The sequence below is a fragment of the Coregonus clupeaformis genome, chromosome 37 (assembly GCF_020615455.1).
Source record: "Coregonus clupeaformis isolate EN_2021a chromosome 37, ASM2061545v1, whole genome shotgun sequence".
NCBI classification, from domain to species: Eukaryota; Metazoa; Chordata; class Actinopteri; order Salmoniformes; family Salmonidae; genus Coregonus; species Coregonus clupeaformis.
Window position 1 is genome coordinate 10,070,893 of NC_059228.1, and position 22,898 is coordinate 10,093,790.

At 45.0% G+C, this 22,898-nt stretch overlaps 1 protein-coding gene across 1 annotated transcript; it reads right to left on the minus strand.

Moving 5' to 3' along the window:
• LOC121553758 (fibrillin-1-like) lies at positions 1 to 11,788 on the minus strand. The gene is made up of 8 exons (XM_041867124.1): positions 11,682 to 11,788; positions 5,520 to 5,639; positions 5,334 to 5,354; positions 5,136 to 5,203; positions 4,688 to 4,874; positions 4,193 to 4,321; positions 3,752 to 3,914; positions 1 to 398 (listed from the first exon to the last, which is right to left on the minus strand). Exons 1-8 carry the CDS (start codon positions 11,764 to 11,766, stop codon positions 239 to 241), a joined length of 933 nt encoding a protein of 310 aa, XP_041723058.1. The 5' UTR covers positions 11,767 to 11,788; the 3' UTR covers positions 1 to 238.
• Positions 11,789 to 22,898: the final 11,110 nt, after the last annotated feature.

Below are 22,898 nucleotides of genomic sequence, written 5' to 3' on the forward strand. Positions count from 1 at the left end.
TTAAGTGCCCTCGCCCAGAGCCATCTAGCCATTAATTCAATGTACTTGCTAGGAGTGCTCGTCAGTCACAGCACGCAGCTTTGCTTCTCTCTGTATCCATTTCTGTGTCCAGTTCTTCTTTTATGAAATACATTGGACTTTGAAAGTCCCTCAGCTTTAAGCAATTGGTTATTACAGTATAAATAATATAATATATTCACTTGTATTTATTTTTACATGTACATTCATAATAGCTCTGTTAAGCGTGTGTGAAGTTTGTACTGCGATGCTTCCTGGGTGTAAGGTTGTCTATGACGCGCGGGCTGACGTGGCCGTTGTAGTGTAGAGCCGGGTCCGAGTAGTTGTAGGGCGGAGGGTTGTACTGCTCCTGAACATATTCTGGTAAAAATTGAGGAATTCTGCACAGAAACAACACAAAGGAATGAGAGTTGTCCAACAGTAACACTTACATTTGGCACACTCAGTACAGACTTAAAAATGCCATTAGACATGGATACAGAGTAACAGACATAATCCAAATAGGTTGCATAATCTCTATCAGATGAATAGCCCTATGTGTGTCCATGCAACAATGGCCTATTTCCTATCATTATAATAACCTAATCCTACAATATCCCCAATGACCTCCCCAAGCATTAAGTCCATAGGGTATATGGGTCGTTCCATTTGAATTCTATACATATATATTTGCCCATGGTAGAAGTGGTGGCAAAACATTCAGGAGATAGAGGTTCATTATTTTTGTTGTTGTTGTTGATAAAATGTATAAACTCAGATCAGTTGTTTTAAATTATACAGTCAATCTTCCATCATAGAACTATAGATAATAGAATAGACATTCCCATTTAAGTTGACATTCAACAGTGGGTGGACTGGTGGCCATCTATGTGGTAGTAATCGGAAGTTAACATTTCAGTAACACTTTACTTGACACCCAGTGTCATAACAGTTTATAACAGCTGACATAACCTGTCATAATATCATCATAACACTTTCATGACCCATATATTTACACCTGTTGTGACATATATTGCGTTATTTTATGGCTGGTTATGACACCTACTTAAGAGTGTCAAAACCCACATTTATTCAAATTAATTTTATCCCTGCCAAGAAGTTTCTGTTAGTTTGAACGTTTGTTTCTTAAATCTTTTGTTGTTGTTGTAATGAATTCTTTACGGTCATGTTTTTTTCATCATATTTTAAATAACTTGTAGAAAATACACTTTATGACACTGTCAAGAAGTATTATGACCATCATAATCATATATCACGTACATGCCCTTATGTCAGTCATCAGTCAAAAATAGGGTGTCTTGTCCTGTTCCTGAAATCTGCTCCTGCATTCATCCCAGGCATTAACAACAGAGCATTGGGGTAGGTGCATGTCTGAGATCAATGTATGTGCAATTACAATGATAATTTAATATGGTCAATTAAAAAAAGGTGTATATAACATAAACATACTGTTGACACATAGGTTATGGTGTAATGGAATGTTTTGCCTTGTGTGGTAGGTTTTGTGGGTTTTGACACCCTTATGTAGGTGCCATAACCATCCATATTATAACAGGTTATGACAAGTTATGTCAGCTGTTATGACATACACCACATGACCAAAAGTATGTGGACACCTGGTCGTCGAACATCTCACTCTTCTGGGAAGGCTTTCCATTAGATTAGGCCTGGCTCGCAGTTGGCGTTCCAATTCATCCCAAAGGTGTTAGATAGGGTTGAGGTCAGTGCTCTGTGCAGGCCAGTCAAGTTTTTCCACACCAATCTCGACAAACAATTTCTGTATGGACCTCGCTTTGTGCACGGGTGCATTGTCATGCTGAAACAGGAAAGGGCCTTCCCCAAACTGTTGCCACAAAGTTGGAAGTACAGAATCGTCTAGAATGTCATTGTATGCTGTAGCATTAAGATTTCCCTTCACTGGAACTAAGGGGCCTAGCCGAACCATGAAAAACAGCCCCAGACCATTATTCCTCCTCCACCAAACTTTACAGTTGGCACAATGCATTGGGGCAGGTAGCGTTCTCCTGGCATCCGCCAAACTCAGATTTGTCCGTTGGACTGCCAGATGGTGAAGCGTGATTCATCACTCCAGAGAACACGTTTCCACTGCTCCAGAGTCCAATGGCGGCGAGCTTTACACCACTCGAGCGACACTTGGCATTGGGCATGGTGATCTTAGGCTTGTGTGCGGCTGCTCGGCCATGGAAAACCATTTTATGAAGCACCCGACGAACAGTTCTTGTGCTGACGTTACTTCCAGAGGCAGTTTGGAACTTGGTAGTGTGTTGCAACTGAGGACAGACGATTTTCACGCGCTACGCGCTTCAACACTTGGCGGTCCCATTCTGTGAGATTGTGTGGCCTACCACTTCACGGCTGAGCCGCTGTTGCTCTTTGATGTTTCTACTTTACAATAACAGCACTTACAGTTGACCGGGGAAGCTCTATCAGGGCAGAAATTTGAAGAACTGACTTGTTGGAAAGGTGGCATCCTATGACGGTGCTGCGTTGAAAGTCACTGAGCTCTTCAGTAAGGCCATTCTACTGCCAATGTTTGTCTATGGAGATTGCATGGCTGTATGGTTGATTTCATACACCTGTCAGCAACGGGTGTGGCTGAAATAGCCGAATCCACTAATTTGAAGGGGTGTCCACATACTCTTGTATATATAGTTTATTATGACATGGTTATGACCGTGTAAAGTAAAAGTAAAGTGTTACCAACATTTCAATAGTGTATCAGCTAAATTGCAGTGGTCTGAAGGGACAGGTCCATTCTATTTCTATGATTGAAATGACACCCACCCTGTATTCAAGAGCTGTCTCAACCGATGGTGGGCACAACCCAAACGTCTCAGATTATGCACATTAGGGTCTAAGCTACAACATATGCGGAAAAAAACAGAGTTTACACGTTTCACGCTGTTTGTACGCGTTTAAGTTATATCAAGCTCAACCGTACATTTTTTCCAGTGATGAAGACTTGTCTCGTGGTATAGAGGGATATGCAAAATGTGTCAACTTTGAGCACCTCTATCTCTGGAATGTTTTGGCATTTAGGTACAAAAAGTCACTTTCTGACCTCTTCTACCATGGGAAAATATGTATGGCAAGTTTCAAACGGGGTGCGGTCAAAAAGTGAAATCAAATAGAATGACCCTTAAGTTATACTGTAAACCACAGTGTAAAGCAGGTCCAGGACTCTGCAGGATTACGTGTCTCTAGTCCACAGCCACCTGCTCCAGATGCTGTACATCTGCAGACTATAGCAGTGCAGTCTGCAGACATGGAGATAATACACCAACAGGGCTGATGGACACACGGACACCAGATGTGCCTCGATTGTCCTGCAGAGGTCAGGTAGACCAACACAGTATTAAGGTTTTGTCCTGCTTCTGAGAACTACCGTGGATTTCATTTGATGTGATTACCAATGCAGTTAGTATCTAGCTAGTATATTGAGGTTGTGGGTTCATGAACTTCGTGTTGTGTTTCTACCCAAACTTGTATTTTTGTGACTATGTACTGCCTTGTAGTTCTGTTGCAATAATGGTAAACATTGTATCTTAACTGAGGGTAAACTATGCATCTGTTACTGTAAAAAAGACACTCCCTTGGTTATATTGTGGTTACAGTATCTACAGTATCTTTCTGAAGGTACTATATACCATTAGGTCTGTGTGAATGTTGCATACACCATGTTACTGTCTGTGAGGGTATTCATGGTACTCACTCTCCTGTGATGGTCTTCTTGCGGGAGCGGCAGAAGCAGGCGAGGGCAGACAGTAGGAGGAGGAGAGGGATCCCGATGCCCAAAACCAGGCCCAGGATCAGGGGCTTCTTATCCTCCGCCATCTTGGCCACGGCTATCCCCGTCCTGTTCAAACCACCCATGCCTAAATAGAGGGCCAACAGTGGAATGTTAGGTTTAATAGGCCATTAACACATTATTATGTCATACTTAGGGCCCCAAAAAAATATTGGTCATGTTAACAAAATTGAGTAGCTGGCCAGTGCATTTGGTTCTGGGTTCAGAGAATGCATGCTTAGTGGAAACCTTTCCATAACCATAGTATGAAATTACGACGTGAAATGACCAGAAAAAACATCGGACCCTGGGTATTTGCATAAAATGTTAAAATGGTCAATAACCCATATTTTCCCACAGCCTCACCTAAAATGCAGGATTGGGTGTCGTCGACGTCGGTGGTACCGTTGCACACACACCTGTACCCTCCGTAGGTGTTGGCACAAAGGGCAGGTGGCCTACACACAGCCTCATTTGATTTACACTCATCCAAGTCTGTGAGAGAGAGATGATAAGAGAGTGGGTTTGGAACGGTGTTACCAACCAACAATTTGTAATACAAAACCCATCTCAATTCTTGCTGGCAAACACCGACTTTGGACTGCATCTCTGACAACTGCATTAATCGTAATCACCATTGTTGCCATTACAATGTGCAATATGTGGTTAATGTTATGTTTCCCCTGAGAGCATTGTTTTACATTAGACAGTGTGATGAGCGTCTGCACTGCCACCTGTCAATGCCCTGAGGGATAATCACATTTTCTACTACTATTACAATCAATCAATTCTCAGTCTGATAACTCGTGACTATACAGTTTAGTTCAACAGAGAAATGCATTCACCCCATGATTGTTTTACCTCCGACTTCAGCGGTTTTGATGCTGTAGTAAGCACTGACGCGGGTCAGGTAGTCTCTGATGTACCAGTGGGGTGTGTCACTGGACACGTTGATCCTGTACTCATCCAGACCTGAGCCCTGCATCTGCCCTTTCATCACAGCGTTGTAGAACTTGTTCTGGAAGCCCATTGACAGAATCTCCTCCAGCTGTAGGATGGAGCAGTTTGTCATCATTTTTATATAAACATATCATCACATCATTACATCACACCAGCAGCAAACCTCACTCAGCCATCATAAATTTACACACGCAATCCTAGGATCCAGAGTTTTTCCTTTCCATTTCTGGACTGGTATCCCTGGTCAGGTCATGTGGTCTGGAAAAACTCATGGCCCTGTAGCTCTTTTTGTGTTCCACACACACAAATGTACCAATTCTTCATTTGGAGCCCACGCACACCCTCTCACCTGTCTCAGTCCCTCTCCTCCAGACCCCTGGTTCTTCCAGCCCAAGGACACGTTGAAGACATTGAACCCTGTCAACAACAACAAGGCCATCAGATGACCTCACACTCTACAATGAGGTCATGATCACCATGGTGACACAGTAGCCATGTCTTGCTGTGGAGTATTGGGGGATTTTAAAAATAAAAATAGAAGACTTACCTGGTGGATTGGCAGAGTCCCCTGCAAAGGAACAAATGAAACGGTATCATCATTATACAAAGATAATCTGGTTAACAAGCCTTTACATGTCTGACATACTGTAAATATCCATGATGCCCTACACAATATACTGTTTCATGCAGTACTATACTGAAGAGTTGTAACAGGGCCATTCTGTTTACGTACCACAGCCATTGGTTTCCTCAGTGCTCTGGTAGCGACAGGAGCATCGGACAGACCCTGGCGTGTTCACACACTCAAATTTGGCGTTACGACAGGCCGAGGGGTCCAGGCACTCATTTATGTCTGAATCAGAAGGAATATTACCATTATGTACTGTAATCTCTTCAGAAAACAACTGCAATATGGCTCAAATATACACTTTGTATGTGGACACCTCATCAAATTTGTGGATTCGGCTATTTCAGCCCCACCGTTGCTGACAGGTGTATAAAATCGAGCACACAGCCATGCAATCTCCATAGACAAACACTGGCAGTAGAATGGCCCGTACTGAAGAGCTCAGTGACTTTCAACGTGGCACCATCATAGGATGCCTCCTTTCCAACAAGTCGGTTCGTCAAATGTCTGCCCTGCTAGAGCTGCCCTGGTCAACTGTAAGTGCTGTTATTGTGAAGTGGAAACGTCTAGGAGCAACAACGGCTCAGCCGCGAAGTGGTAGGTCACACATGCTCACAGAACGGGACAGCCGAGTGCTGAAGCGCGCAGAGCGTAAAAATAATCTGTCCACACAACGTCAGCACAATAACTGTTTGTCTGGAGCTTCATGAAATGGGTTTCCATGGCCGAGCAGCCACACACAAGCCTAAAATCACCATGCGCAATGCCAAGCGTCGGCTGGAATGGTGTAAAGCTCGCCGCCATTGGACTCTGGAGCAGTGGAAACGCGTTCTCTGGCGTGATGAATCACGCTTCACCATCTGGCAGTCCGACGGATGAATCTGGGTTTGACGGATGCCAGGAGAACGCTACCTGCCCGAATGCATTGTGCCAACTGTAAAGTTTGGTGGAGGAGGAATAATGGTCTGGGGCTGTTTTTGATGGTTCGGGCTAGGCCCCTTAGTTCCAGTGAAGGGAAATCTTAACGCTACAGCATACAATGACATTCTAGACAATTCTGTGCTTCCAACTTTGTGGCAACAGTTTGGGGAAGGCCCTTTCCTGTTTCAGCATGACAATGCCCCTGTGCACAAAGCGAGGTCCATACAGAAATGGTTAGTCGAGATCGGTGTGGAAAAACTTGACTGGCCTGCACAGAGCCCTGACCTGAACCCCATCGAACACCTTTGGGGTGAATTGGAACACTGACTGCGGGCCTAATCGCCCAACATCAGTGCCTGACCTCACTAATGCTCTTGTGGCTGAATGGAAGCAAGTCCCTGCAGCAATGTTCCAACATCTACAGTCGTGGTATTGGTCTTCACAAAGTTCGCTGCTTCAGTGTTATGAGATATTTTTGTCAGATGTTACTATGGTATACTGAAGTATAATTACAAGCATTCCATAAGTGTCAAAGGCTTTTATTGACAATTACATTAAGTTTATGCAAAGAGTCAATATTTGCAGTGTTGACCCTTCTTTTTCAAGACCTCTGCAATCCGCCCTGGCATGCTGTCAATTAACTTCTGGGCCACATCCTGACTGATGGCAGCTCATTCTTGCATAATCAATGCTTGGAGTTTATCAGAATTTGTGGGTTTTTGTTTGTCCACCCGCCTCTTGAGGATCGACCACAAGTTCTCAATGGGATTAAGGTCTGTGGAGTTTCCTGGCCATGGACCCAAAATGTCGATGTTTTGTTCCCCGAGCCATTTAGGTTATCACTTTTGCCTTATGGCAAGATGCTCCATCATGCTGGAAAAGGCATTGGTCGTCACCAAACTGTTCTTGGATGGTTGGGAGAAGTTGCTCTCGGAGAATGTGTTGGTACCATTCTTTATTCATGGCTGTGTTCTTAGGCAAAAATGTGAGTGAGCCCACTCCCTTGGCTGAGAAGCAACCCCACACATGAATGGTCTCAGGATGCTTTACTGTTGGCATGACACAGGACTGATGGTAACGCTCACCTTGTCTTCTCCGGACAAGGTGTTTTCTGGATGCCCCAAACAATCGGAAAGGGGATTCATCAGAGAAAATGACTTTATCCTCAGCAGTCCAATCCCTGTTCCTTTTGCAGAATATCAGTCTGTCCATTATGTTTTTCCTGGAGAGAAGTGGCTTCTTTGCTGCCCTTCTTGACACCAGGCCATCCTCCAAAAGTCTTCGCCTCACTGTGCGTGCAGATGCACTCACACCTGCCTGCTGCCACTCCTGAGCAAGCTCTACACTGGTGGTGCCCCGATCCTGCAGCTGAATCAACTTTAGGAGACGGTCCTGACGCCTTCTTCACAACAATTGAACCTCTCTCCTTGAAGTTCTTGATGATCCGATAAATGGTTGATTTAGGTGCAATCTTACTAGCAGCAATATCCTTGCCTGTGAAGCCCTTTTTGTGCAAAGCAATGATGACGGCACGTGTTTCCTTGCAGGTAACCATGGTTAACAGAGGAAGAACAATGATTTCAAGCACCACCCTCCTTTTAAAGCATCCAGTCTGTTATTCTAACTCAATCAGCATAGAGTGATCTCCAGCCTTGTCCTCGTCAACACTCTCACCTGTGTTAACGAGAGAATCACTGACATGATGGCAGCTGGTCCTTTTGTGGCAGGGCTGAAATGCAGTGGAAATGTTTTTTGGGGATTAAGTTCATTTTCATGGCAAAGAGGGACTTTGCAATTCATCTGATCACTCTTCATGACATTCTGGAGTATATGCAAATTGCCATCATCAAAACTGAGGCAGCAGACTTTGTGAAAATTAGTATTTGTGTCGTTCAAAACTTTTGACCACGACTGTACAGTTGATGTCGGAAGTTTACATACACCTTAGCCAAATACATTTAAACTCAGTTTTTCACAATTCCTGAAATTAAATCCTATTAAAAAGTCCCTGTCTTAGGTCAGTTAGGATCACTACTTTATTTTAAGAATGTGAAATGTCAGAATAATAGTAGAGAGAATGATTTATTTAAGCTTTTATTTCTTTCATCACATTCCCAGTGGGTCAGAAGTTTACATACACTCAATTAGTATTTGGTAGCATTGCCTTTAAATTGTTTAACTTGGGTCAAACGTTTTGTGTAGCCTTCCACAAGCTTCCCACAATAAGTTGGGTGAATTTTGGCCCATTCCTCCTGACAGAGCTGGTGTAACTGAGTCAGGTTTGTAGGCCTCCTTGCTCGCACATGCTTTTTCAGTTCTGCCCACAAATTTTCTATAGGATTGAGGTCAGTGCTTTGTGATGGCCACCCCAATACCTTGACTTTGTTGTCCTTAAGCCATTTTGCCACAACTTTGGAAGTATGCTTGTGGTCATTGTCCATTTGGAAGACCCATTTGCGACCAAGCTTTAACTTCCTAACTGATGTCTTGAGATGTTGCTTCAATATATCCACATAATTTTCCTTCCTCATGATGCCATCTATTTTGTGAAGTGCAGCAGTCCCTCCTGCAGCAAAGCACCCCCACAGCATGATGCTGCCACCCCGGTGCTTCACGGTTGGGATGGTGTTTTCGGCATGCAAGCTCTCCCCGTTTTCCTCCAAACATAACGATGGTCATTATGGCCAAACAGTTTTATTTTTGTTTCATCAGACCAGAGAAAATTTCTCCAAAAAGTACTATCTTTGTCCCCATGTACAGTTGCAAACCGTAGTCTGGCTTTATTATGGCGGTTTTGGAGCAGTGGCTTCTTCCTTGCTGAGCAGCCTTTCAGGTTATGTCGATATAGGACTCGTTTTACTGTGGATATAGATACTTTTGTACGTGTTTCCTCCAGCATCTTCACAAGGTCCTTTGCTGTTGTTCTGGGATTGATTTGCACTTTTCGCACCAAAGTACGTTCATCTCTAGGAGACAGAACGCGTCTCCTTCCTGAGCGGTATGATGGCTGCGTGGTCCCATAGTGTTCATACAGTGGGGAAAAAAAGTATTTAGTCAGCCACCAATTGTGCAAGTTCTCCCACTTAAAAAGATGAGAGAGGCCTGTAATTTTCATCATAGGTACACGTCAACTATGACAGACAAATTGAGAAAAAACATTCCTGAAAATCACATTGTAGGATTTTTAATGAATTTATTTGCAAATTATGGTGGAAAATAAGTATTTGGTCACCTACAAACAAGCAAGATTTCTGGCTCTCACAGACCTGTAACTTCTTCTTTAAGAGGCTCCTCTGTCCTCCACTCGTTACCTGTATTAGTGGCACCTGTTTGAACTTGTTATCAGTATAAAAGACACCTGTCCACAACCTCAAACAGTCACACTCCAAACTCCACTATGGCCAAGACCAAAGAGCTGTCAAAGGACACCAGAAACAAAATTGTAGACCTGCACCAGGCTGGGAAGACTGAATCTGCAATAGGTAAGCAGCTTGGTTTGAAGAAATCAACTGTGGGAGCAATTATTAGGAAATGGAAGACATACAAGACCACTGATAATCTCCCTCGATCTGGGGCTCCATGCAAGATCTCACCCCGTGGGGTCAAAATGATCACAAGAACGGTGAGCAAAAATCCCAGAACCACACGGGGGGACCTAGTGAATGACCTGCAGAGAGCTGGGACCAAAGTAACAAAGCCTACCATCAGTAACACACTACGCCGCTAGGGACTCAAATCCTGCAGTGCAAGACGTGTTCCCCTGCTTAAGCCAGTACATGTCCAGGCCCGTCTGAAGTTTGCTAGAGTGCATTTGGATGATCCAGAAGAGGATTGGGAGAATGTCATATGGTCAGATGAAACCAAAATATAACTTTTTGATAAAAACTCAACTCGTCGTGTTTGGAGGACAAAGAATGCTGAGTTGCATCCAAAGAACACCATACCTACTGTGAAGCATGGGGGTGGAAACATCATGCTTTGGGGCTGTTTTTCTGCAAAGGGACCAGGACATTGATCCGTGTAAAGGAACGAATGAATGGGGCCATGTATCGTGAGATTTTGAGTGAAAACCTCCTTCCATCAGCAAGGGCATTGAAGATGAAACGTGGCTGGGTCTTTCAGCATGACAATGATCCCAAACACACCACCCGGGCAACGAAGGAGTGGCTTCGTAAGAAGCATTTCAAGGTCCTGGAGTGGCCTAGTCAGTCTCCAGATCTCAACCCCATAGAAAATCTTTGGAGGGAGTTGAAAGTCCGTGTTTCCCAGCGACAGCCCCAAAACATCACTGCTCTAGAGGAGATCTGCATGGAGGAATGGGCCAAAATACCAGCAACAGTGTGTGAAAACCTTGTGAAGACTTACAGAAAACGTGTGACCTGTGTCATTGCCAACAAAGGGTATATAACAAAGTATTGAGAAACTTTTGTTATTGACCAAATACTTATTTTCCACCATAATTTGCAAATAAATTCATTAAAAATCCTACAATGTGATTTTCTGGATTTTTTCTCCTCATTTTGTCTGTCATAGTTGATGTGTACCTATGATGAAAATTACAGGCCTCTCTCATCTTTTTAAGTGGGAGAACTTGCACAATTGGTGGCTGACTAAATACTTTTTTTCCCCACTGTACTTGCGTACTATTGTTTGTACAGATGAACGTGGTACCTTCAGGCGTTTTGAAATTTCTCCCAAGGATGAACCAGACTTGTGGATGTCAATTTTTTTTTATCTGAGGTCTTGGCTGATTTCTTTTGATTTTCCCATGATGTCAAGCAAAGAGGCACTGAGTTTGAAGGTAGGCCTTGAAATACATCCACAGGTACACCTCCAATTGACTCAAATGATGTCAATTAGCCTATCAGAAGCTTCTAAAGCCATGACATCATTTTCTGGAATTTTCCAAGCTGTTTAAAGGCACAGTCAACTTAGTGTATGTAAACTTCTGACCCACTGGAATTGTGATACAGTGAATTATAAGTGAAATAATCTGTCTGTAAACAATTGTTGGAAAAATTACTTGTGTCATGCACAAAGTAGACGTCCTAACTGACTTGCCAAAACGATACTTTGTTAACAAGAAATTTGTGGAGTGGTTGAAAGACGTGCAATGTTTTAATGACTCCAACCTAAGTGTATGTAAACTTCAGACTTCAACTGTATGTATACTTCAGTGACCTTAACCCAACACCTACTACGTCGTCGAGAGGTTTGGATCTCTTGGCGTAAAAGTTATGGTGTTGGCTTGACAGTCGCAAAGTCCCGGGTTCAAGCATCGGTTAGGACTACCCCCTGACTTTGCTACAACACAGTATGTTTATGTCAGAGGTCAAGGGTCAGTACCTGTGCAGTTGCGTCCGTCCCCAGTAAAGCCAGGCTTGCACCTGCAGGTGTAGTTGTACCCTGAGCTGAGGCAGTTGGCCATCATGTGACAGGGAAAGGGGAAGGGAGGGAGGCAGAAGTCTGAGAGGAAAAGAATGAGAAACATGAATGAGGACAGCTCAATGGTAATGAATAGGGCCAGGAGTTTCTGGATGAGGAAAAACTCCTGACTAGTAGTAATGAATAATTTCCTGAATGCAGGTAAAGAAGTTGCTAGCTGAGTAGTGCTCATTAGGGCACGCAACGGAAAATGAGCAGGTAGTCCCTCCCTGTTTTCTCTCCCGTTTAGTGCCTAATGAACACAACCCTTGTTATCCAAAGTATACTAGCCATTTTCAAAGCACTTGTATCCCTGCTTGTCCCTGTAGATGGTGGGTGAGGGGCACTCTCCACAGGTGAACTGGTCTGGCTCTCCCTGGGATTGAGACTGGGACTGGCACTGTACTCCTGGGAAGCAAGGGTTCCCTTTACACACGTCGGTGGTATTCCCACAGAATTTCCCACTGAACCCCTTAGGGCACAGACACCCTACCACCTGGGAGGACAAGGCACAAAAGGTGTGTGAGTTGATCGGCATGAGAATATCATCTCACACTCAAAACACAAGACTAGTTTATATTGCGCTCTGGGAGAAAACACACAAGTCCATTTAGAAATACTCCCCTTACTGTTTTGTCTGTCAGTCAGTCTGTCTGTATGTTTGTTTACCTGAAATTTCCCCTGCAGATGGTTGTCCACTATGCTGTCATATTGGCAGGTGCCACCATTGAGGCAGTTACACATCTGCAGGATGGGAGTGAACTGAGAGCTGAAAAGCTGGTCATCAACTCTGATGGTCAGGTAGACAGGCTGGATGTTGAGTGGTGTCCAGGTCAATATGCCATCACCTATAGGGAGAGACACATTAATGAATTATAGGTAACTTCGCCAAGAGGGGTGGTTGCATGTGTGCGTGTGTGTACATGTGTGCATGCGTGTGGGTGTGTGTGTGTTTGTAGCTCACTTTTTCCAACAGATGCTTGTGGTGGTCTGGGGAAGAGCAGTGAGAAGCTTATAGGGTCTAGGTTGGCGTCTTGAGCGCTGATCTGCACGCGAACAGTGGATTTGACCTTACAGCGGATCACTGTGGGCTCAGTCACGATGGGAGGCATGTTCCCTACATAGGAGAGAAATTGAAGCATGTCAATGACTTATGCCCTCAAACTCAACTCTGGACCTCAAAGCCAGTTCCACTGCTTTTTTTTCATTGTTCCCCTTTAATAATGGACTGATTTAGACCTGGGACACCAGGTGGGTGCAATTAAGTATCAGGTAGAACAGAAAACCAGCAGGCTCCGGACCTCATAGGGTAAGAGTTGAATACCCCAGACCTATAGAGAAGCATGTCAATTGACCTCAATCACCACTACACTGCATTCAATGAATTCTTACGGAGCGGATGGCAGAATGCGGTGGAGTAGGATGAAGTTGCACATACAGGCCAGTGGTGGAAAAAGTACCCAACTGTCATACTTGAGTAAAAGTAAAGATACCTTAATAGAAAATGACTCAAGTAAAAGTGAAAGTCATCCAGTAAAATACTACTTGAGTAAAAGTAAAAAAAGTATTTGGTTTTAAATATACTTAAGTATCAAAACTAAAAATAATTTCAAATTCCTTATATTAAGCAAACCAGACGGCACCATTTTCTAGTTACATTTTTTTTTAACAGATAGCCAGGGGTACACTCCAACACTCAGACATAATTGACAAACGAAGCATTTGTGTTTAGTGAGTCCACCAGATCAGAGGCAGTTGGGATGACCAGGGATGTTTTCTTGATAAGTACGTGAATTGGACCATTTTCCTGTCCTGCTAAGCATTCAAAATATAACGAGTACTTTTGGGTGTCAGGGAAAATGTATGGAGTAAAAAGTACATTATTTTCTTTAGGAATGTAGTCTAGTAAAGGAAAGTTCATATCCATCAAAAAAACGACTTAAGTAGTACTTTAAAGTATTTTTACACCACTGAAACACGCTGATCTAAGGTTTGTGTTTACCCCCCTAAATTAGCCCAACTAGGCTAATATTTAAGATTAGACTTTGTAATTGGGGAGGGTAAGCTGATCCTAGATCTTTGTCCAGGGGGCAACTTTTACCCAGAGCACACAGTATGTGACTCAAAGAGGAAGGGCCAACAGTCTTAGACCTTTGGCTAACGTAACAGTTGACTCACCAAACACCATAGCCAGCTTGTGGTACAGCTCCTGAGACTTCAGACTCTGCAAACCCAGGTCAGTGTCGTTAGAAGCCAGGATGTCATGAACACACTGCAAACTGCCCTGACATGTCCTCCTCAGCCTGTCTTGTACAGCTGGACTCACTGACATCAGCTCCTCTGTAGAGGCTGGAGTAAACCGATCAGAGGGCGGGTTGGAGAAGAGCAGGGTCTCTGGAACAGGCACAGCCCCTATGGAACACGTGACAACATCAGTCAGAACCCTCAAGATATCTCACCATATTTGACATTAGATTAGACATGAGGGGCTCTGTGTGAATTAGTACCCACTTATCAGACCAAGGCTGAAAGTGTCACACCCTGATCTTTCACCTGTCTTGTGCTTGTCTCCACCCCCCAACCAGGTGTCTCCCATTTGTTCCCAGTATTCCCTGTGTATTTATACCAGTGTCTTCTGTCTGCCTGTTGCCAGTTTGTCTTGTTATGTCAAGCCTACCAGTGTGTTTTTCCGTACTCCTGTTTTGCCTAGTCTCTGTTTTCAAGCCCTCCCGGTTCCGACCTTTTCTGCCTGCCCTGACACTAAGCCCGCCTGCCTGACCATTCAGCCCGCCCTGACCTCGAGCCTGCCTGACCATTCAGCCCGCCCTGACCTCGAGCCTGCCTGACCATTCAGCCTGCCCTGACACTAAGCCCGCCTGCCTGACCATTCAGCCTGCCCTGACCTCGAGCCTGCCTGACCATTCAGCCCGCCCTGACCTCGAGCCTACCTGACCATTCAGCCCGCCCTGACCTCAAGCCTGCTTGCCGCCCTGTACCTTTCGGACTCTGACCTGGTTAATGAACTTCTGCCTGTCCTCGAGCTGCCTCTTGTATTTTAATAAATATCAGCGACTCGAACCATCTGCCTCCTGTGTCGTTATAGAAAGGGTGAAAGACCGCTCCTTTAAACACCTAGCAACGTCTGTGAATGGCTACTAATACATGAGTGGAGTTAGGGGTACTTAATCTGCATGATACACTATATGTGAATTAGGGGAGAGAGACTACACTAGCATGCTACCTAGAATGAAGCAATGTATTGTACATGCATTTTAAGTGGTATGTTCGTATTGACATTCAATGTGCCTCCAACTCCTTAATGTGACTTATTGACTTAAGCCTCACTCACAGGAAAGGCCAAAGTGGCGCAGGCTCTCCTCCGGGGGAGGGTTGTTCTTGGGTGAGATCATCAGCTTCCCGTCAGACTGCAGGAAGTCATCAGTGCGGTTGGAGCTCCAGAAGCCCAGCAGGCCCACGGTGCGGTTGTAGAAGGTCTGGGGGACCTCCACCAGGACAGCCAACTGCTGTCCACCACCACCTCCATCCACCCTCCACACCACCACGTGGAGCCCCCCGGCGTACACTGTCGCACAGCTACTGACCGATGTACAGCGCACCGCAAAACCCTCCTTGCCCATGTGCACCACACCTGCAAGGACAGCAGAGGGCACTGTTATATCATCTCAAGGGGATATGAGGATTGCATTCTATTGCTACTGTAATTTGCTGGGTCCCAGCCCGTTCGGGTGTGGAAAGGAATGAAATTGTAGACCAGATAGCCATATAATTCATATTCATCTTCCACTGGGTAGAGGTGAGGACAAATGTAAGATCAGAGCCATTTTTATAGATGTGTGGCAGAAGAGATGGAACTCTGAGCCCAAGGGCCGGCATTTATATGCCCTCCAAAAAAAGGTCGGTGGACCAAGATTCAAAGGTCAGATTAGGAAGGAAGAGGTGGTGTTTGTTCGATTATGCCTAGGACATTGTACATTGAACTCCTCATTACATCTGGTTGGCAAGCATGTGAGGAAAGGGTGGAGCATGTGTTATATTGTTGTAAGTACAGTGAGGGAAAAAAGTATTTGATCCCCTGCTGATTTTGTACGTTTGCCCACTGACAAAGACATGATCAGTCTATAATTTTAATGGTAGGTTTATTTGAACAGTGAGAGACAGAATAACAAAAAAATCTAGAAAAACGCATGTCAAAAATGTTATAAATTGATTTGCATTTTAATGAGGACAATAAGTATTTGACCCCTCTGCAAAACATGACTTAGTACTTGGTGGCAAAACCCTTGTTGGCAATCACAGAGGTCAGACGTTTCTTGTAGTTGGCCACCAGGTTTGCACAAATCTCAGGAGGGATTTTGTCCCACTCCTCTTTGCAGATCTTCTCCAAGTCATTAAGGTTTCGAGCCTGACGCTTGGCAACTCGAACCTTCAGCTCCCTCCACAGATTTTATATGGGATTAAGGTCTGGAGACTGGCTAGGCCACTCCAGGACCTTAATGTGCTTCTTCTTGAGCCACTCCTTTGTTGCCTTGGCCGTGTGTTTTGGGTCATTGTCATGCTGGAATACCCATCCACGACCCATTTTCAATGCCCTGGCTGAGGGAAGGAGGTTCTCACCCAAGATTTGATGGTACATGGCGCCGTCCATTGTCCCTTTGATGCGGTGAAGTTGTCCCCTTAGCAGAAAAACACCCCCAAAGCATAATGTTTCCACCTCCATGTTTGACGGTGGGGATGGTGTTCTTGGGGTCATAGGCAGCATTCCTCCTCCTCCAAACACGGCGAGTTGAGTTGATGCCAAAGAGCTCGATTTTGGTCTCATCTGACCACAACACTTTCACCCAGTTCTCCTCTGAATCATTCAGATGTTCATTGGCAAACTTCAGACGGGCCTGTATATGTGCTTTCTTGAGCAGGGGGACCTTGCGGGCGCTGCAGGATTTCAGTCCTTCACGGCGTAGTGTGTTACCAATTGTTTTCTTGGTGACTATGGTCCCAGCTGCCTTGAGATCATTGACAAGATCCTACCGTGTAGTTCTGGGCTGATTCCTCACCGTTCTCATGATCATTGCAACTCCACGAGGTGAGATCTTGCATGGAGCCCCAGGCCGAGGGAGATTGACAGTCTTTTGTGTTTCTTCCATTTGCGAATAATTGCACCAACTGTTGTCACCTTCTCACCAAGCTGCTTGGCGATGGTCTTGTAGCCCATTCCAGCCTTGTGTAGGTCTACAATCTTGTCCCTGACATCCTTGGAGAGCTCTTTGGTCTTGGCCATGGTGGAGAGTGGAATCTGATTGATTGATTGCTTCTGTGGACAGGTGTCTTTTATACAGGTAACAAGCTGAGATTAGGAGCACTCCCTTTAAGAGTGTGCTCCTAATCTCAGCTCGTTACCTGTATAAAAGACACCTGGGAGCCAGAAATCTTTCTGATTGAGAGGGGGTCAAATACTTATTTCCCTCATTAAAATGCAAATCAATTTATAAAATTTTTGACATGCGTTTTTCTGGATTTTTATGTTGTTATTCTGTCTCTCACTGTTCAAATAAACCTACCATTAAAATTATAGACTGATCATGTCTTTGTCAGTGGGCAAACGTACAAAATCAGCAGGGGATCAAATACCTTTTTCCCCTCACTGTACGTTGAAGAGAGGGACAGATTTGAAGTGTAGGGTCGTTGAGGTTGGACGGGTTGGCGGGGGTTTGGAATGGATTTTGGGGATGGGGGAGGGTATTTTAGAAGTTAGTAGGGATCTTTTTTATTTTCTCAGAAGTACAGAGTTAGGTAGGAGGATTTAGAAATGTGGAGCTAATGTTGTAAACTGTGATTGACCACACACTCCGGCACAGTAGGTGGCAGCATGCACCTTTAACGTTTGTTTGCGGACCGCCATTATATCATAGAAGAAGAAGACGCTACTGTAATATTGTATGTAACAAGGTTTGGAGAATGATGTTCCAGGTAGTTTGTAAAATTGTATAGAGATTTACTATATTCCTAAATTGCATTGTCTAGTCTGGTGGAATAATAGTAAAAGGTTGAATAGTAATCTTCCTGTTTCTGTGCCATGTTTGTTATGGTAGGCCAAGTGTAGGCCTGTGTACTATTTTGATTTCTTACCGACAAAGACTGGGACCTCCACATTATCCACCAGGACCTCCAGTCCCTCTCCTGACTCTGCACACCGCCACTCAACCTGAACACACACACATTCACACAGAGGTAAGGATAATCAACCACATGAGATCTACAGCCCATAATACAACCCATAAGACACACACACACACACACCGCACTGACCTTGCCGATGCCCTGGTGAAAGGCAGCCATCCTCACCACCGTGGGGACCCGTCTGGCCTGTCCGTCTGTCTCCAGCTCGCACGTCTCACCCTGCAGCGTGAAGATATTGGAGCCCGTGTAGGAGGAGAGGCGCACAATGACAAACTCGCCGAGGGCCTTGAAGGAGTACTCAGTCCCATCGAAGGTGATGAAATGAAGGCTGCCGTACACCATGCCTGTAGACAAAACAGGTATATACTGTATGAGAAGGAAACAATTCACTAACCAAGACTTTATACAGTACATTTACACTCATTTACACTGAGGGGTACAAGCACACAGGCATACAGTGAAGGATCTGTCTATTATCACATAATGGGACCAAACATGTGGGCTATATATCATTGACAAACAGTGACAAAATGATGTATGATTAAGCAATAATGCCTGAGGAGGTGTGGTATATGTCCATTATACCACGGCTATCGGCTGTTCTTACGCACAATGCAACGCGGAATGCCTGGATACAGCCCTTAGTCGTGGTATATTGGCCATATATCACAAACTCTGTGGTGCCTTATTGCTATTATAAACTGGTTACCAACGTAATTAGAGCATTAAAAATACATGTTTTGTCATACCCGTGGTATACGATATACCACGGCTGTCAGCCAATCAACATTCAGGGCTCGAACCACCCAGTTTATAATAGAGTATATTCTGTGAGTAAATAATAATTAATTCAATGAGTTGACAGGAGTTGAAAGTAAATGACCCCCATTCCTCTGAGTAGAGGTAAGCTCTCACCAATGCCCTGTGTTGCCTTGACCGCTGTTATGCAGCAGTTGGGGCTCACCCAGCCGTAACCTTGGCAACGGTCCAGGGGTCTCTTGGCCAGATAGAGGTGGCATAGAGAGGACTGGATACAACACCACTGGAACGGAAGGAGATCCTCATCTAGAGATGGAAGGATAGAAATAAGATGACAACAGGCAATAAGGATGAGTTTGCTAGTTTAAAAGACAAGCAATTGGTGATTACATCAATGAATGGCATTATTGATGTAACAGCATTCCGAATGGCAGGTTGAGCTTTCACTATTTGACGCAAATGAGACGTTACCTATGTGTTTCTGTGCAGTGGCTCCAGAGAAGTAGCGCTCGCTGTATCCAGCCAACAGGGGACCTTGTTGGTCATACACACATCTCTTCCCTGAGCCGTGCCGATTGGACAGGATGGACTGGAATACATAACCGCCACTGCCCCCCCAGCGCAGCCCCCGTAGCTCCCTCACCCGTACCCGATCCTGCTGGTTGGGGGGGAGAGTCTCAGACCCGAAGGCCAGGTCCTCCAGTGCTTGGGCGTGGGTACAGGGGCACGACGACACCCCCTTGGCCCACTTCGTTGGCTCAGGCTCCTTTATGGCCCACACCTGGCACCTCATCTTGGGGTCCTGTTCGCGCTCTGTGGGCCCTGTCAGGTCATACACCAGCTGACCCAGCTGACCTGTGTTCCCCCTCACCTCCTGAGGCCTATACCGCCCCCCTGGGCCAAACAGATTTGTTGAATTTGTGGTCTCGTTGAAAAAGTGGGCTCCACCATCGGTGTAGCCTGTGAGGGCGTCATGGTGGATCCTCTGGCCAGGACTCCAGTGCATCTCCCCGAAGCGTAGCAAGGCAAAGGAGCGCTCCCCGTCCGTAGTCAGGATACACTGGAAGGTGTTAGTCTGGAACAGACCACAAGGTGGCACCACAAGAACAAAAAGATGGGGAGAGAAATTATATGTGAGGACTGATTCATCAGGTAGGTTACACTCTCCCAGCTAACACTTGAGTAACAATGGATGCTAAACTAGGACAGACATCCGAGCAAACAATACCACACCCTGTACCATCCAATAACCCACTTTCCTGCTAGACGTGCAATTATGTTTAGCGCCAATAGACACCTACAGTATACGCCTCTATCGGAGGTTGACATGATTGGGACATTGAACATTGAACCAATACCTCAGAGTGGTTGATTTTCTGATAGGAGACAGCCATCACATGATCCCAGGTGATCTTTAGAATCCAGGCTGGGGTGAACGCAGGTTTGCCGTTCTGTTCCTCAAACCGTGTCACATCCTCCGCTGTACGGTTGAAGACAATTTGGGAATATCTATCTGACAAATTCAGCTTGTGGTATTCCTAGGAGAGAGAAAATAATTCAGATTAGATGAGATTAGTCCAATGACTGCCATCCCCACTTTAACTCCACTCTGACCCAAACTCACCCCTCACCTTTCACAACTAACCCTTGACCTCTCACCTGATAGAACAGCTTCCCCTCCCCGAGGGTGAGGTCAACATCGTCCCAGAACACGGCCAGCATTGCCAGGCTCTCGTTGCCACGGAAACCCTTAGGGAAAGGGACAGGAAGCAGGAACTGCTCGTTCTGACTGATCGACTGGAACTGGATGAGTCCATTATCTGAGAACTAAGCCAGAGATGTTTTATTTTTTAATTAAAAAAATATATGAATTGCCAAACCTACAGTATGTCGCATGAAACATGCATTCTAGTCAAAACTATTCTGATTTGTCCTTTACTATAACATTTGGAAAGACAATTTGATCAAGCAGATTGTCAGTGTAATGGTACACATCTTTGATAGTGTTGTCATATTATACATTTGAATATTGTGGTAGAATATGATGATAAAGGCCTTAAGTCTTTCCAAGTCTGGCTTTATACTGTACTGTAGAACCAATCTGTTGGCTTCTTTGAATATGTCACGACTTCCGCCGAGGCTGCCTCCCCTCCTTGTTCGGGCAGGTTTCCTAGCTACTGCCGATCCCATTCTCATCACTCCACTTGTCATGTCTTGTCAATCACACACACACCTGGTGCTCATTCCCCTAATTAGTATGTGTATAAGTGTTCCCTCTGTTCCCCTTGTCTTTGTGAGTGTTTATTGTGAGAAGCTCGGTTGAGCTACTCTTCCATTTGTTATTGCCAAGGTGTAATTTCCCTTGTGATAGTTTCGTTTTGACGCTTGGTGCGGCTCATAGCCTGTGGCAAAAATGAGGGGACATGAAAAACAGGTATAGGCCAAGCAAAAGGTTATTTACTGTAAACCAAAGAAAAAGGAATGAGGTGTGGAAATGTCATAATGTAGGTAAGGTGCATGGATGCATGAATCTGTGTGTCTGAACATGACTGAGTGGAAACTAAGTAAACCTACAAAGGAACAAACAAAACAGGATCATACATGGAGGAGCAGGGAGAGAGAGAGAGAGAGAGAGTGGTTAGTGAAGCAGTTTTAAATACCCTGAGCCCAGGTGACTCCAATCACACCAACTCCAATCACTAACGACCCTCCTCTGCCTGCAGGAGGAACCGCCTCTGCACTGCAGAGGGGCCGTGACACCCCCCTCCTTAAAATGAGGGTCCTACCCTCAACCCAAATTACGACCCAACATATTTAAAACAATCCAAAATTCCTCCCAAAAACCAAAAAGATACTGATACCAGTCCCGGCTTCTAACAGTAGCCCCGTGTCCCCTAGCTGACTGTCCGTCCTCAAACTCAGCAGCCCTGGTACCTGGGGAGCAATTTAAGAGAAAAGAGGCGCAGACAGCCCGCAGGGGTCAGCAGAGAGAAAATACAAACTAGGCTAAAGGAGCACGGGACAGAGCATCAGCAATGATATTATCCTTACCACTAATATGTCTAATAATCGAGGTTGAATGGTTGCAAGAACAAAGCCCAACGCATCAGGCGCTGGTTCGGATTTGCAGGGACTTCAGAAAAATAAGTGGGTTGTGGTCAGTAAACACAGTTACAGGGGTTAAACCAGAACCAACATAGACCTCAAAGTGCTGTAAAGCCCAAATGTAGACCTAAAGCCTCCTTTTCAATTACAGAATAGTTTTGCTGATACTTATTAAATTTCCGGGAAAAGAAACTGACTGGACACTCAACATTGTCATCATTTTCCTGGAGAAGCACAGCCCCAGCACCAATTTGACTGGCATCTACCTGCAATTTGAAAGGTTTCCCAAAATGTGGTGCTGCCAACACAGGTGCCAAACACAAAAGAGCCTTAACTGCATCAAATGCCTCTTGACACTGAGTGGACCAGATAAATTCAGCCTTGGCCTTCAACAGATTGGTCAGGGGGGCCCCCACTTGTCACAGGCCGGCTCATAGCCTGTGGCAAAAATGAGGGGACATGAACAACAGGTATAGGCCAATCAAAAGGTTCTTTGCTGTAAACCAAAAACGATTAACTTTAAACAAAGAAAAAGGAATGAGGTGTGGAAATGTCATAATGTAGGTAAGGTGCATGGATGCATGAATCTGTGTGTGTCTGAACATGACTGAGTGGAAACTAAGTAAACCTACAAAGGAACAAACAAAACAGGATCATACATGGAGGAGCAGAGAGAGAGAGTGGTTAGTGAAGCAGTTTTAAATACCCTGAGCCCAGGTGGCTCCAATCACACCAACTCCAATCACTAACGACCCTCCTCTGCCTGCAGGAGGAGCCGCCCCTGCACTGCAGAGGAGGGGCCGTGACATTATGTAAACGGCAAACTCTGGACTTCGGTGTTTTACCTCCTGCGCCTGACTCCTTCATTCACAGGAGGTAAAACGCCGAAGTCCAGAGTTTGTTCCGTTTACATAAATAAAACGCACCAAGCGTCAAAACGAAAGTTGAGTGATGAGAATGGGATCGGCAGTAGCTAGTAAACCGGTGACGACGAACGCCGAAACCTGCCCGAACAAGGAGGGGAGGCAGCCTCGGCGGAAGTCGTGACAGAATATTGCTTTTCCTTAGTTCTGTCAAAGG

Excerpts from the sequence above, each read along its gene's own strand:
- LOC121553758 (XM_041867124.1), bottom strand. The coding sequence starts at position 11,766 with ATGATGGCCAACTGCCTCAGCTCAGGGTACAACTACACCTGCAGGTGC. Across the intron at positions 5,204-5,333 it reads GGACTCTGCCAATCCACCAG|GGTTCAATGTCTTCAACGTG; the intron begins GTAAGTCTTCTA and ends TGTTGTTGACAG. Across the intron at positions 399-3,751 it reads AAGAAGACCATCACAGGAGA|AATTCCTCAATTTTTACCAG; the intron begins GTGAGTACCATG and ends GTTTCTGTGCAG.